At 37.4% G+C, this 16269-nt stretch overlaps 1 protein-coding gene across 1 annotated transcript in view; it reads left to right on the forward strand.

The window, feature by feature from the left end:
- The first annotated feature begins 814 nt into the window (after nt 1-814).
- LOC107674311 (leucine-rich repeat transmembrane neuronal protein 4-like) overlaps nt 815-16269 on the forward strand; it is a 43740-nt gene continuing 28285 nt past the window's right edge. Inside the window, exons 1-2 of the mRNA XM_016468252.1 lie at nt 815-824; nt 8218-9830. Coding sequence (XP_016323738.1) covers nt 821-824; nt 8218-9830 — 1617 coding nt within the window. The 5' untranslated portion in view covers nt 815-820. The remainder of the gene's footprint in view (nt 825-8217; nt 9831-16269) is intronic.

Here is a 16269-nt window from a genome sequence, read left to right on the forward strand (position 1 = left end):
AAAGTGTTTAGTGTATATAATGAGTTGTATTTGTAGGGGTTATTAGCCAGTTCTTAACCCCACCCCAGACCTCACTAATTTGCAAACCCTGGTGACGGCCAGTGTTTTAGAGTAAGAAAAAAAAATTTAATTCACAAGCATAAAAAATACAAATAAAAACAGGAAAACATTCTCAAGAAAGCATGTTAGAGAAAGAGACAATAAATAAAAAGCTAGAATATTTATTGATAAATTGCCAGTTTTTCTTGTTAAGCTGCAGCAACCAGTTATATGAACAAAATGGCAAATCCACTTAAATCACTTAAATAAGTGGTGAATTCAAATGAAATTAGCCACTATGTTGGCAATAATATTGTGATACAAAATAAAATTGATTATATTATATAAGAGTGACACATGAAAACGTACATATTTTGTCACTCTCAACTGTCTACAGGTAAACAACAGAGATATTTGATGAATCAACTTGTTTGAGTTGAGTACCTGCAGCCTATCAGCTACCAGCGCAGATCTTCAATCATCAAACCACTAAACCACAGCCTGAACCACAGAAACTTCTCTTCGTTTTGTTTTTTCGCTTAAATCATCACGCTCGCATCTTAATGTGATCATCTCGCGATTTAATATTCTTGGGAATCGGTAACCTGATATAGCCTATCAACTCGGTTTTTTGGTAGTTATGCTTGTCAATTAAACTCGCGCAACTGCGCTCAATAAACTGACGCCTTTATTTAGTTGCACTCCAGCATCACCAAAAAGCGCAGAGAGATTTCTGGAGTGGATCACCTTCTGAACACTCAACTGGAGCAGAACCAGTGCCATGGGTAAGAGCATAAAGCAAAGAAACATTTTCTGTTGGTTTGCTAAATGAACGTGTTCTCGCATTTAAGTGCGTAATGGCATGACAAACAGTCTTTCACATTCGGAGCGCATGCAAACCATTGAACTTGAATCGTCTGTTGCTAATGCGATAATTGTGTGGTTTTGACGCGTTTGTTCATTATGGATTTGTGCCCGTGCGTTTGTTTTGTATGCATTTCGATGGGCAATCAGTTTCTCCATTCCTGATTTCAGTCATGTTATTTTCCACCTTCCTGATCATTCATATAGACACATGCGTTTACACAAACGCCTTGTAATTTATAGTGAAACACGGAGCTGAAATGGAAAAGCGTTAATGCTTCTGAACTTTTAAATATGAGTCTTTTTGTACAAAGCGAGCTGTATCATACAATTTTAAAGATATTAACATATGCAACAAATATATTAACAAAGGCATCTCTTTTTCTTGAGTTTGTCTTCAAAACTGACTTCAGTTTTGTAGTTTTCTAATTATTATGGACACAGATAAACGGACAAATAATATTTTTTATTTAGTGAGAAAATAATGCGCTGTTGCCCACAGTAACGCGTGCAGCAGTAGATGTGCGTTTGCTAGATCTATAAGGCTTGGTGCATTTATTCTATTAGGGAAATGTCACCCTTTTGGCTTTACTGGTTAATTATAAGCATTTGTCACATAGCAGAACCATCCTATCTAGTTAAATGCAAAAAGGTGACTTTTTCCCTTATAAATTGTAAGCAAAAATTCTAATAAATATACCCATATAGTCTCACATCTGCATGCATAATAATAATTTAAATAATGACCACAATCTTACTTTAGATTTTTGCATGGCACACCTCAAGACATCAACTTCCCAAAAGTATTTCCTGTCAACAACCTTATTAAATGCTTAGAAACGCTTTATGATAAGTCTGAATCATACGGAAAGAGGCTTTTTACAGTGTTGTAATTGGTCTCTTGCTGGTTCAGTGGAAAATGATAGACCTTGCCTTTTGTGTCTTTGCATACTAGGCTGCACTCAGCAGTTGGGCTTCATAATGTTAAATTTCCTTGTGCTTCCCACTGAAATCCACAAAGCACCTCAATCGTCATTTGAATCAGTGGCCATGTTATAATCAATTAAGGCTGTGTATTAGAGAGCCTCCATCTGTGGACTGCTGATTCTTTATGCTCCTTCTGAATAAGGTACAAATAGATGTCCGTCCTGCAGGTACATACTCCTCAGTATAGATCATTAAACTACTGTACTGTAAAACCAAAGTTCTGCGTGTTCCCCAGATGCACTGATGTCACAATTAGCTTCTAACATCCAAATTTTATATTAGTTCCACAAATGATTCCAAGTATGGGCTTTGAGCTTTATACAATACCTGTAATCGTTATAATTCAGATATATAGTCAATTATAATCAAGAACCTGCTTGTATGGCCAAGGCATGATCAGTTTTGATCTAAACCCGCTATTATGTTGAACCAAACGTTGGAACAACTCCAAGCACCTATAAAAGGAGCATGTGAGGTCCTCCTACAGAAACTGCACCTGAAAACCAGAAAATTCCCATACTTGGCATAATGCGTGGAGCTGCAGATCATCCTATGATAAAATAAAACAAATACTCAATTTGAGTCATTTCAGAGCTAAGCAGTGTTGAATGAAGTATGTTGACATGAATAATTCATTTTCAAACCACAGATATGTTAATGTGAGTGTACGCTTAATGTCTGCCAGAGTAACTATGAGAAAACAACAGCTGATAACTGTATGCTCTATCAAGATTAATCTAATTTAATATTTTTATCAAAATGCATTATCTTAAGGACTCCATTATCTTATGGCACAAATCCAACTGCATTAAGAATATTTTGATATTCCAGTCATGCACATCAAACTAGCTTTAATATAGTTAGCCATGACTGGTTATTTTGCCCAGACTGTAGAAGTAAGCCACAATACAGTTTATTCATTTGGTAAACACTTAAAAGTCTACATGTTTTATGTAATATGTTCCTGTTATTATTATTAGTATTATTACTACTAGAGATTCACCCATGAACATTTCTAAATACGTAAATCTAAAAAAAATAAAATAAATCTGTAAACTTTCAGTAAACATAAGATTTCGTTTCACCTTTTAAACAACTTTCCCTTTGTCTTTTGTCACTTAAACTTTAAAGGGTTAGTTCACCCAAAAATGAAAATTAGGCTGCGTTTTACTCACCCCCGAGGCATCCTAGGTGTATATGACTTTCTTCTTTCAGACAAAGCCAGTCGGAGTTATATAAAAAATTGTCTTTGATCTTTCAGGCTCTATCATTGCAGTCAGCGGGTGTTGCATTGCTTCAGTCCAAAAGAAGTTAAATAAAAAGCGCCCATCCATAAAAAAAAAAGTGTCTCACACACGGGCGGCGTTTCCGTATGGCAGAGTATGTCAGTTGCCATACCCTAGCCCAGTCAGGTGTGCCGTGGAAAATCCAAACTCTCTATTATATTTCGTTATTATTGTTTTAAATCACTGCTATTGGTCTTCCTTATGTCTGTTTGAGGGTTTTACAAATATTTAACCAATGAAAAGCATTCAAAAGAGCTTGTCACTAAACTTTTTAACGCTATGGATCCTCAAACTGTCAGCAAAACCTCTTAACTTCACCCTGCTTCCATTCAGAACAAAGCGCCGCACAGCCTGGAGATAGATCTCGGCTTGTTCGCAATGCAAGGGTAAATAATGAATTATGTTTGAATAAGTACAGCGTTTTCTTCACTAAAACACTATGTCTATAAATCTTTAAAAAAGCATCATATGACCCCTTTAAATATCCTGTGCATATAGCGCTTCATCGTCTATCAGGAGATTTTGGCCAAGTGTATTAAACGACATGAAAAACTAAGCGCCCATATAGCTACAATAAATGTTATAACCTGTAAGTTGATAAAAAGCGTATAATGCGATGCACTTTCTGCCTCAGATGCGGCCGTTGTAATGACAGACAAAACACAGATCTCCGTCATTCGCTGGTCAAAAACCTTGTTAACTCCATTTGAGCTTGATTTTCATAAAATGTTAAGTGCAAGTGTCTGACAAAGCCACATACCAACTCTGACGATGCAGTGTTTAATTATTATTTAAAAAACGCTTTTTCCTTTTCTATTTGTTTTATATTTCAATGCTTAGTAATGTGCAAACTCAAAACAGATCAAATTTGCAAACTGTCACAGATCAAAACAAAACAACGGTCAAGAATTAGAAGTACAAAACGAGGATTTGTAAAGAAGAATGTCAGAGGATTTCGATATAAGCCAAGAGGAGACTGGTTTTCCTTTGCTAAAGTAAGGAAACTTTGCTTCCTTTGATCCTGTAAACAAACGTTGGTTTTCACGAGACTCACCGGCGCATGCGCAGCGCTGACCTCATACGTCATGCTCCCGGAACTGCTTCTGTGTACAACTGCTGGCGCAAGCTAGATTAAAGTGATTATTATGTTTTGAATATGGATATTTTTCTTACAAAAACGCATCGATTCGCTACAGGAGGCCTTTGTTCACCCCCCGGAGCCGTGTGAGACACTTTTTTTTATGCATGGGCGCTTTTTATTTAACTTCTTTTAGACTGAAGCAATGCAACACCCGCTGACTGCAATGATAGAGCTTGAAAGATCAAATACAATTTTTAATATAACTCCGACTGGATTCGTCTGAAAGAAGAAAGTCATATACACCTAGGATGCCTCGGGGGTGAGTAAAATGCAGCCTAATTTTCATTTTTGGGTGAACTAACCCTTTAATGCTAACCAATAGTCAAATAGTTATTTAAGCATACAGTAGTTTTAAGTTACTGTTCATAGGGCTGGTTATCGTTCAAAAAATTTTGTTTCCAATGCTGGTACCTTTATTTCGATACCGATTCCTAAACGATACTTTTTTGATACCAGTTTTATGAAATCCATTTTAACAAGATACCCAGCCCTAACTGACAAAAAAGGTACAAAAGAGGTCACTGGGGTGGTACCTTTTTTAAAGGTAGATCTTTCTACCTTATTTACCCCTGAAGTATGTACTTTAAAGGTACATATTAGTACTTAAATGGTACATTTCTGTACCTTTTGAAAAGGTGTCACCCCAGGGACAGCTTTTGTACCTTTCTTCCGAGAGTGTAGATACACCTGTGTAATTATAAAATAAACAATGACGGCAAGTAAAGGTGAATTTTAGAAAGCAGTTTTTCAACTGGGATTAGAAGAGATGCTCTGGAGTGAACTTGACCTTCAATTTACCAAAGTATGACATCAAGCAACATCCTTCAGAGTTTAAACTAGGCCTGTCAATCGACTTGTTAATTGAATTCATTGCATGATATGCCGTTTAATTAATCATTTTCAAATTGATTGCATTTATCAATATTAGCTAATAAAATCTCCCAAATGAAGATAAAGCATTCATTCAAAATTATTTTTATGTAATGAATTATATTCAATTTAATTGACAGTTCTAATTTGAAAACAAATGCTTACTCTAGAGTAACTCTTGACCTTTCACCATCTGGTGCATTTCTAGCTGTGTTGGTTAGTTCTTTGGATAAAAAGACAGCTTTCTCTGCTAGCACCAAAGATGTAAATACTCTTGTGTACCTGAAGAACTGGATAAATGTAGCCTGTCTGCCACATTTAGCTTTATTTGGTTTGTTACCTTGCTACATTATTTTTCAAACCCTTATAGCATTCATCTTGTTTCTTAATCATCTCCTGCTGAGTCCAGCCTGGGTATTACTCTCCATGTCAGAGTAATGGAACACTGCAGCATTCATTTGAAATATCAACTTGTCTTTTTGTCAGGGGGGATGGCAGCCCTCGTTCTCTCAGCCTCTCTGATGTTGAAAGCCCTGTCAATGGCCTTCTGAACCACAGAAACATGGACACGAGTGTCTCTCAAATGTCAATTAGTTTTCTTTGGGCTCCCCCCAAAAAAGTGATAAGAAGTGGTGGTGACACAGGTGAAAAGTTCATAGTTCTACAGTAAATTATTCATGTCATCTTGTGCATTCATCAGATCACAACTATGGCCTCTATAGTGAGACATTGAGTTAAGAGACAGGGAGCAACAAATTTGTTGCAATCTGTTTTGCTTCCATGATGTGATACATTTCAGATAGATAGATAGATAGATCGATAGATAGATAGATAGTATCACAGGTTCCAAAAAAACATTAAGCAGCACAACTGTTTCTAACAATGATAATAAATCAGAATTAGAATGTTATATTCATATTAGAATGATTTTTGAAGGATCATGTGACACTGATGGCTGATGAAAATTCAGCTTTGCATTAAGCTTTGCATTATTTGCAACTTATATTAAAATAGAAAACAATTATTTTAAATTGTAATAATGTTTCACACTCTGTTAGTGTTTTTCTGTATTTTTTATCAAATAAATGCAGCCTTGATAAGCATAAGGCACTTCTTTCAAAAACATTTAAAATCGTACTAATCCCAAACTTTTGAACGGCAGAGTATAAACCAAATTGAGGCAAAACTAATTGCATTTTGATGAAACATTACAAACACAAATAAAGACCAAAGTAAACAGATCAATTTTGATTTCATGTTGACTTCAAGTAGCCTAATTCAAGAAAATCAAAATCAAAAATCAACATAGTCGAAAAGCACAGCAAAACTTAAAAAAACTCTCCCTCCATTATGAACAAATCGGGCAGCTATGCTTTTAAAAACATCCTTATCTGTTCTTGATTTTAAACAGTTAAGTGAGAGTGAGAGGAAAACATTAAGCGAATCAGCTCTGCAAATCTTAAACCTCTAATGACTCTCTAAGGTTTAATTTGCGCATTGATTTCTTTAACAGGCAGACGTGGAGATTGATTGCTAAGGTTCACATGCAGCCTTTTTTAGATGAAGTTTTTTTCCTGTTGTACTAGTTTAATAACAAGCAGTAGAAAATGTACCAAATCCATCGAGTAGCCCACTGCTCATGAAATACCCTAGAGAAAAACTCATCCACATCTCAGTGGGAGTGCTGCTCTCATCGAATATTTTGTCCCCAATTAAAAGAATGTGCAGTATTAATGGGTCATATAATTACTTATAAAATGTTGTCTTCTTTCTATGTAAAAGCCAGTAGGGAATACAGCTAGCTTGCTTGGTGGCAAAGTCTCATGTTGGAAGAATTACCACATTCTTATGGGTCTTTATCCATGTCGCTAATGATCTCTGCTGCTAAGGGAAGCAACCCTACAAGTAGGGAAACAAGTACATTCACTCCAAAGTGGGGGGAGTGAATGTACAGTGCTCTCTCCCACCTTCAATACCACGACTGAGGTGCCCTTGAGCAAGGCACCGAACCCCCAACTGCTCCCCGGGCGCCGCAGCAAAAATGGCTGCCCACTGCTCCGGGTGTGTGTTCACGGTGTGTGTGTGTTCACTGCTGTGTTTGTGCACTTTGGATGGGATAAATGCAGAGCACTAATTCCGAGTATGGGTCACCATACTTGGCCACATGTCACGTCACTCACGTCACTCACTTTCAACGTGGTCTCAATGCCATCTCTCTGTTCCAATAACTAGTCAGCAGGAGATGGGTGACTGGCCTTTAGCCACAGGATGAAACATATTTACTGCCCCAATAGGACACTATTATATAAAATTGATGACTGTGTAAACTGTTTGGTATGCCCCATTGCTGTTGCACATCTCTTCTTGTTAAAGCATCAACGCAAAGCAGCAGAACAGTAGGAAACTTATTTGTCATGTGTTATTTGCTAATGATACAAGCAAACTTTGAGACGGATGACCCTTATGTTGCCTTTCTCTCATACTTAATTTAGCGTGAAGCCTAAGATGTATTCAGTGTTTGTCTGCTTTGAGCTACATAGATTGTGAATGCTATTTTTAGTCTCCAACTCTAGTTAAATCTTTTGAGGGGGTGTACAAGAAACGACAAACTGTTCCGTGCATATGTTAGACGTATCTGATTAGCTCCACTCTGATAAGTGGATCTCATTGATTTCCATTCATTTAAAACACTTTCTCCGCTTCCCACTCGCTTCCATTTTGGCTAAAACCAGGGTACATTAAAAGGTGTAGCGCTAAATGATGGATAATTCTGCTCGAATCCTCTTATTCAATTAGAGGGTCCCCAGTGCATTTTTTTTAGATTTCATGCATTACGTCTTAACAGCTTGAAAACACTCAGCACACTCTACAGGACGTTCCCCATCCATCACAATCATGAATCGTTTTCTTTGATGATAAAGATGAGGCTGTGCATAATGGATGTGTGCACCCACTCTGTCAATTGCAAACCTGTGCTCTCTAGGATGCTAAAACTGACCTCAAATGTGTTCTGTCTGTGTCTCTCCACAGGGCCCTTACTCTGGGAAGGGCGCCTGTCATGTTTTCTTCTCCATGCTTCTGTTCTCCTGCTGCTCAGCAAGGGGGAGCGGATGTGCCCTGTGAGTTGCCGCTGCGAAGGCAAGATTGTTTACTGCGAGTCTGGCGCCTTTCAAGATGTCCCGGAGAACATCTCTCTCGGGTGCCAGGGTCTATCCCTGCGGTACAACAGCCTCCTGTTGTTGCTACCTTACCAGTTTGCTCACCTCAACCAGCTGGTCTGGCTCTACCTGGACCACAATTCCATCAGCGTAGTGGATAGACTGGCTTTCCAGGGACTTCGTAGGCTAAAGGAACTAATCTTAAGCTCTAACAAGATTGTGCAGTTGCAAAACGGCACCTTTGAGACTGTCCCAAACCTTCGCAACCTTGACCTGTCCTACAACCAGCTGCAGGACTTGATGCCGGGGTATTTTCATGGACTACGCAAGCTTCAGAATCTTCACCTGCGATCAAACAACATCAAAACCATCCCTGTCCGTACATTTATGGAATGTCGAAGCCTGGAGTTTCTAGATTTGGGTTACAATCGCCTACGGACTATAACTCGTACGACCTTTCTGGGACTGCTCAGGCTGACAGAACTTCACCTTGAGCACAATCAATTTTCCAGGATTAACTTTTTCCTATTTCCACGCCTCTTAAATCTGCAGGCGCTTTATCTGCAATGGAATCGCATACGGACGGTCGTCCAAGGTCCGCCTTGGACTTGGCACACTTTACAGAAATTGGATCTATCAGGCAATGAGATTCAAGTTTTGGATCCTGCTATTTTTAGGTGTTTGCCCAACTTGCATATGCTCAATCTGGAGTCTAACAAGATCAGCAACGTGTCCCAGGAAGTTGTTTCATCATGGATCTCCATTAGCACTATCAACCTGGCAGGAAACATATGGGACTGTAGCTCTAGTATCTGCCCTCTGGTGTCTTGGCTGAGAAACTTCAGGGGAACTAGAGATGCCAGCATTATTTGCAGCACTCCCAAATCCCTTCAGGGAGAAAGAGTCATGGACGTAGTGAGGAACAACTCTGTGTGCGAAGAGATATTCACCGTGGAACCGACCACGGAATTAACTCTTCTTTTGACTACTACTACGACAACTCTTTACGTAACAAAGCCACCCACAACCATCACTACAACCCCACGCACCACAACTAGACAGCTTTCTCAATTTACCCACGTACAAAGACTTACCCCAAAGGTTTTATTCCCTGTTCAGTCCAACAATGAATTCCAACCACCCCTAATGGTAACACCTAGCAGTCTACCCTTCACCCCCGAACCTGAGTTTGAGCATATGACCTTCCACAAGATCATCGCCGGCAGTGTTGCCCTATTTCTCTCGGTGTCTTTAATCCTATTAGTAATTTACGTGTCGTGGCGACGATACCCTAACAGCATGAGGCAACTCCAGCAGCACTCCATTCGACGCAAGCGCAGGAAAAAGTCTCCAGAGCCTGAGCACAACATCAACTCTCAACTGCAAGAGTATTATCTAAGCTACAACCATGCCAATGCCGAGACCATGGACTCTTTGGTTAACGGGGCGTGCACCTGCACCATCTCGGGCTCCAGAGAGTGCGAGGTATGACCTACCGCTAAAAAAAAAGGAATTCTCTGCACCAGGGAGTCAGAGGTAAACTTTTTAAGAGCATGACTGCCCGCAAACCTTCTCTCCTTCTTCCTGTCATTCCTTTGAACCACATCTTTGAAATGCTCACATTTAATTGCATGAACAGAGGAATAGTTCACCTAAAAGCAAAAATACTCTCATTAGTCACTCACCAAGTTATTCCAAACATGTTGTTAATTGTTTTCTGTATAGGAAAAAATCTCTGAAGGAGAAATGTGAAGAATCTTCACACAAAGACTTTTTCATACAACGATAGTTCAGTGACCACATCCATCAAGCTGTAAAAAGGATAACCCCTTCCCCTCATGAAATTAGCATAACGTAATTTGACTCATGCACTATATTCTAAATCTTCTTAAGCATTAACTTGAGAAGAATACAAGTCGTATGAACTTTTTTGGTTCTCTTTCATTTTTGGAGCTTGACAAACATGGCCACTATGAATTGTCAATGGAAAAAATAAAAACTTAAGAGTCTCCTTTCATGTTCTACAGAACAACTAACAGCATAAATGTTTAGAAAGAGTGAATAACGACAAAATTTTGGCCAGTGCTCAAATTGAGAGTTTTTTTTTTTTTTTTTTAATTTTAACACCCTTATTCAGCTGGTTCTTACCATGAGAATGTCGCCACAAATCATCAAACTGACATTTTTAGTGAAAGAGCCCACAAAGTCCACCAGCGCTGGACGCAGAGTCGGAGGACCCGTCAGAACCAGACACTGAGGCCTGATGAGACGAAACCAACGAGTGAATATATTGACCTCGGCTATCGGTTATCAGTATTAACTTGCCCTTTTGTGATTAAAATGATTTCCGCATTAAGATCAATGCACACAAAGCATTTTAATAACATGCACTGATGAACCATTCACAATAAAACCAGGAACATGAATAAAAAACGGATTGTGCTGTAAAAACAGAGCTGACCTGTAGTTTTTGACGTGATCTTCGACTCCTGCTAGAGACACGGAGTAGGACAGAGCCATGTTGTAGGTACTGGCCTGGACAGGCGAACCCCAGTTCACCTCTTGAATTTTTTTTTTATTATACAACCCTTAAGGGCTTTACAACTAGCTCTAACATTTTCACTTGATGGTCTCCCTCAATTAAACCTAATTCATAGTTAACAATCCTACACTGTAAAATCTAATTAGTTGGGCTTACTTAAAAAAAAGCATGCAAACCGATTGCCTTGAAAAAACTAAGTAAAGTGAAATAGGAATAGTATGCTGTAATGACTTAGTATAGCTACTCACTGACTCCCAGAGTGCATTGCGGCAGAATAAATTATGCAGTTGCTTTGTTTTACAGTTGTTGATTTAATTTGCCAATTTAATTTGCTGTCTTGTGTCAGTAGTAGCAAAACAAAAAGAGCAAATAAAATGGTTATTGTAACAATTAATGAAAATAAATTAAATTTAATTGTTACCATTGTTGTGGTTCACGTGCTGAATGTTTAAGTCTCTGTGTGACTTTAGCATATTACCACACACTATTTAAGAATTATATAAACCTAATTAAAAGCATCTCGTGGTATTTATGAAAAATGAAACTGGAAAATGTTCATTAATAAACTCACACACAAAACAATGCACTAATGCTTTAATAAGAAGATAGGTCTCTTTCTAAAAGCAACCTATTTATTACTTTTCTTCCCTTGAAATCAAATAACTCTGACTTCATGATGCATTGCTGCATTAACAAGAAGAAAATTATAGTAACATAAATGAAGTTCCAAGTGCCCAACCAAAGGGAACGCTAAAAAAACACATTTTAGGAAAATCAACATCAATTGAATATGAAGTCAGCTTATATGATGTTCTCTCAAATATTTCAGTTGTATTGAAAATTCAACATTCAAGATGACTTTGGGAAACGAGTGAATGCAACTAGTGAAAGATAACTGCAGACATGGAGGAAATGGATTAAATGTCTATTAAGACTCTTTTTCTTTTCTTCTTCTTCTGTTATTATGTTGCACATTAGCAACATATTAGTGCAGTGCTGCCTCTCACTGCTTTATTCATGTCATTGGTTCCTTTGTGGCTACTTGAATATTTTAAGTAAGTGTCACTCAAAACAGTAAGTAAATTGTTTAATTTGCCTTGAAAGTAGCTGTAACTTAATAAAACCTAGTAAGTATAACAATTAAGTAAAGATAACTAAAATCTAAGTAAGGTAAACTATTGGATTTTACAGTGTAGCAGAGTAGTGTCCTATGTAGTTGCCTTACAGAAACAAAGCCTTCATGACACGAAACAACACTCACAATGATGTTATTGTGAATCATTATAAGCCTTGCGTTTATCTTCAGACAAGAAGGAACTGAAATAGCGTTCAGTAATTATGTACTTAAATTATGGAGCTTTATTGTACAAAGCATTTTTTATTTTTTTTTGTCTAGATGCATTTTGCTGCATGACTACATGCCCTTTACAAGTACCAGATGTAGGAAATCAATGTACATATTCATGTTTTCCATCACCTTCAATTATTGCCTAGTCTTTTAACTCCTGCTTGGGGCTGCTACATCGTTCATTTTGATCACATCTTTGTTATAACGGGTCATCACATATTCAGTTTTGACATTTAATGAGCAGGAGTACTCATTTATGCATCTTATTATTTATCTTTATTTCTCGTGTTTGTGTCGAATTGACTCTGGCCTCTATTATCATTTTGGGTGATGCAGAATAATGAAAATAACCTTAATAAAAGCTTTTACAAACAACCAGATAATGCATGACATTTTGATGGGGAGGATACACGCCTTAATTGTACCTAGTTTGGCTTTCTGTCCCATTCCAAGAGAAAATCACAGCAATAGTAGGTCACATGGGATGAGATGTGAGGATGCAAGTATCTATCAAATCCTCACTGTATTTTTCAGGCTGAAATACTTTGATTACATTATATTGAAATGGTCACAGCAAGCAGGGGGCAAATTAGGCTTATCAATTTAACATGTTTATTTAGTGTGATTAATGATTTTAAAATGTGATGCAATTTATCATGCCCTTTAATATTTATGTAAACTCCATAATAAGGCATTTTCTAACAACCGTGGAAATTCAAGCATAAAGTATCAAGCATTCATGTTTATTTATTTATTTTTTTTTTTAGTCTTAAAAACACTGCAAAACAGAGTGAAACCAAATGTAGACGCGAAATACAATACAACAGCCAAATGTGTACAAAGACCAATAAATAAACAAACAAAATAAGTCAATGCAAATGAATGTATCCTACATAAAAAGCTATGAAGACTCCGTTGTAAAATTAATTGAACTTTAGGTCAGTTATATCTTTAATTTCCATATAACTGAACATCAGTATACATGCATTTAACAATATATAGACTTCTAAAGCTACTTTTTGTCTATTAAATGCTTTGAAGTGCAAATTTAAATTTGATAACTTCTCAACAGATTTTTGCAATCAATTCTGATTAATTTGACAGATTAATTAGCATAATTAATTTAATTTGCGAGCATAAAAATTGATTCACAACCATAATAAAATGTAACTAACCACATAATCATGCACAGTTAGTGCAGAGCAATAAACAGGCTTATTAAAAGGAAGGGGAAAAAACTTCCCATCCAATCACAATTTCATCTGTATATTACATTATAGCCAAATTACACAGATGCCAATATGGGAATATGCATGAATACACATACACAAAACTACACAAGGTAAATGTCTGCTGAAAGAATAAAACCATTGCATTTATAAAAAGACATTTACACTAACCAAAACAGTAAATCGTCCTATTCCTATCCTATTCTTGATGTCCAATGCAGTGAAATCAGCTGAGAGTTACTGCCTTAACTCGTGTCACCATAATGATGAAAGTGACACTACTGGCTTGTCTCCAATTGCTGATGTGTGACATTCAGAGAATGTCACATTTTACTGTGCTTGATAGTTTCATAAAGATGTCAATCATTTCCCCACCAGTCTTGAAAGCTACCAAATTATAGAAATATACAGTGTGGCATATGCTCATATGCATCCTGCTGAAGGCATTTAGAGCTTATATTACCCCTCAGGGACCAATAAACTACGTGATTCATCTCTCCATCCACCCATACAAAAAAAAATTGGTCTAAAACACGTCTGGTTTTTTTTGTGCTTTTTTTAGGAGGCTGTATTTAGGTTTTTTAGGATCAGTACTGTAATTGTTCTGAAACTGATTTGTAACACCATCCACAGAATAAATTTTGCGGTTGCATAAACATCATATTCACATGCTGTTCATGTGCTAATTTTTCAGTCGATCTCCCGTACAGTTGACAGTTCCCAATTCAAAACCAGCTGTCGTTGTTTCATGTTTTGATTCATTAGGACAACCTGGTGGAATATGCATCTTGAATTTGAAAGGCATAAACACTGTTTGTCAAGCTCTGCTTTAAACTGTACTTCAGTAGAGTGACTAACTTTTTCAATCTTCTGGTGACCCTAATAATCGAGATTGTTTTCCTAGTCTGTCAATGGCACTTCCACCTCGGCTTCACACTTCTAATCTCAGCATGAAATTGCTTCTTTTTTTATTTGTTATCCCTGCTGAAGGTTCCTAAGTGGATACTTGCTTGTTTACTTCTGCTTCTGATCAGGATACTTTGCCTCCAGAACCATGAAGTAAAACGCACTTGGAGTTGCAAATTTGACCTCGTTTTTTAGACCAAATGCATATTTCTTCATGGAAAACAGCAGGTCAGATTTCAAGCAAGGTATATATGCAGCAGGTTGTCACAACATGACTTTTCTAGAACAAATCTCAGTTTTTCACTGAGTGAATCTCACAAAGCCAGTAAAGAACATGTCAGAGTCATAAAAAATAAGGAATCATATTTTGCATTAAAAAAAATTAAGCAAATGTTAGAACCATTTGCATTGTGAACTTTATTTGCATGAAAATGAAATGCATTTATACAGAAAATTCACTCTAAATTGTAATGTAGACACATGCATTTTCTGTAAAGCCGCTTTGAAACAATGCATATTGTGAATTGAACATTATCGTTACTGTAATGAAATTAACTCATTTGTAAGGGAATTAATCATTAATTTTATTTCTAGCTCAGGTTTCGAAAGGACTCGAATCTGAAAATTCTGAGTCAACCTGATTAAAACTGAATTCAAATCTGATAGTTTACACTTTAAATCAAGGGTCGTCCAGCGAGCCGGTGATTCTTAGTATATTTTAATAACTTGAATCTTTGTATTTCCCTGGCCACGGGCAATACAATTATTATAAGTAAGCTATTATAGTAATTATTATAAGTAAGCTACGAGCTAGGTAGCAAGGGATCTTTGGCAAAAGTTTTAACCTTAAAATTATATGACACCAAACAATGATTCTTTATAAATGAAACATTAATTAAACATTAATTTTATTGGCTACTCTAGATTACATCAAAACTAAGCTAAAACACACATACACACAAACATACAATTTCTTTAGAATGAGAGTTGACGGAGTTGCATGAAGTTTCAAAGTTCTAACTCGTTTTCACGAGTGATTTAAATTCACCTGAGAGAATTCACAAAGCAGAGGTTTGTCTTAAGTTTACTGCTTAAATTAGCTCGACACCAGTTCAGCAGAGATAAGATTTTGTTCGTTTACTTGCGTTCTGCTTGGTTGACAGCTGAAAAGCTGAGATGATGTCCCGTTACTGACGAAGGCTTCCTGGATGGCTGCTGAGGGAACCCCGGAGCTTTCGGATTGGTCGCTGAGGTGACGTTTGGATGACGTCGTTTCGGGAAAGCCCTCGTTGCATTGGTTGTTTGCCTGATGAAGGAAGAGTCTTCAACAGTCTTTTGAAAAGTCTCTGTTTTAGCAAGGCTTTGTGTTCTGCAGAGTTATAGTTTTGTATCCTAGTTTGAGTTAGGGTTTAAGCACTGCTTTTTATTTGAGTCTCTTGAGACGATACGCTAGGTAGTACAGGAACTGCTTCAACACTTCACTGACCCTGCATGAGTGTTACGACCGCAGCTGGCTGCATAGGGGTTCCTCAGTTTGTCTCAATGGAATGTGATTGTTTCATGTGTGACTCAATAGTGTAAGTGGGTTCGTTCGAAGACAGAGATCCTACAAAGCATTAGCCATAATAAGGCTATAATCACATCATAATTACGACATAATGACTGGTTTTCACTCGTCCTCGCCCAGTGGATCCCAAATTGCAGCACAAGTGACTGACGAGCAAGCTACGTAGTTTTCAATGAACTGTCGTTTGTAATTGCATACTCCCAAAAAGCTTCGTAGCTCAGGAATGTTAGTGGGTGTCTTTATGTTTTGGATTGCTTGGGTGCGACTGGACTGTGGTTCGATACCGTCTTGTCCGACAAGCAGCCCGGCATATTTAACTTTGGTTTTGCACC

Source organism: Sinocyclocheilus anshuiensis, unplaced genomic scaffold (assembly GCF_001515605.1).
Source record: "Sinocyclocheilus anshuiensis isolate Anshui unplaced genomic scaffold, SAMN03320099.WGS_v1.1 scaffold188, whole genome shotgun sequence".
Taxonomy (NCBI): Eukaryota; Metazoa; Chordata; class Actinopteri; order Cypriniformes; family Cyprinidae; genus Sinocyclocheilus; species Sinocyclocheilus anshuiensis.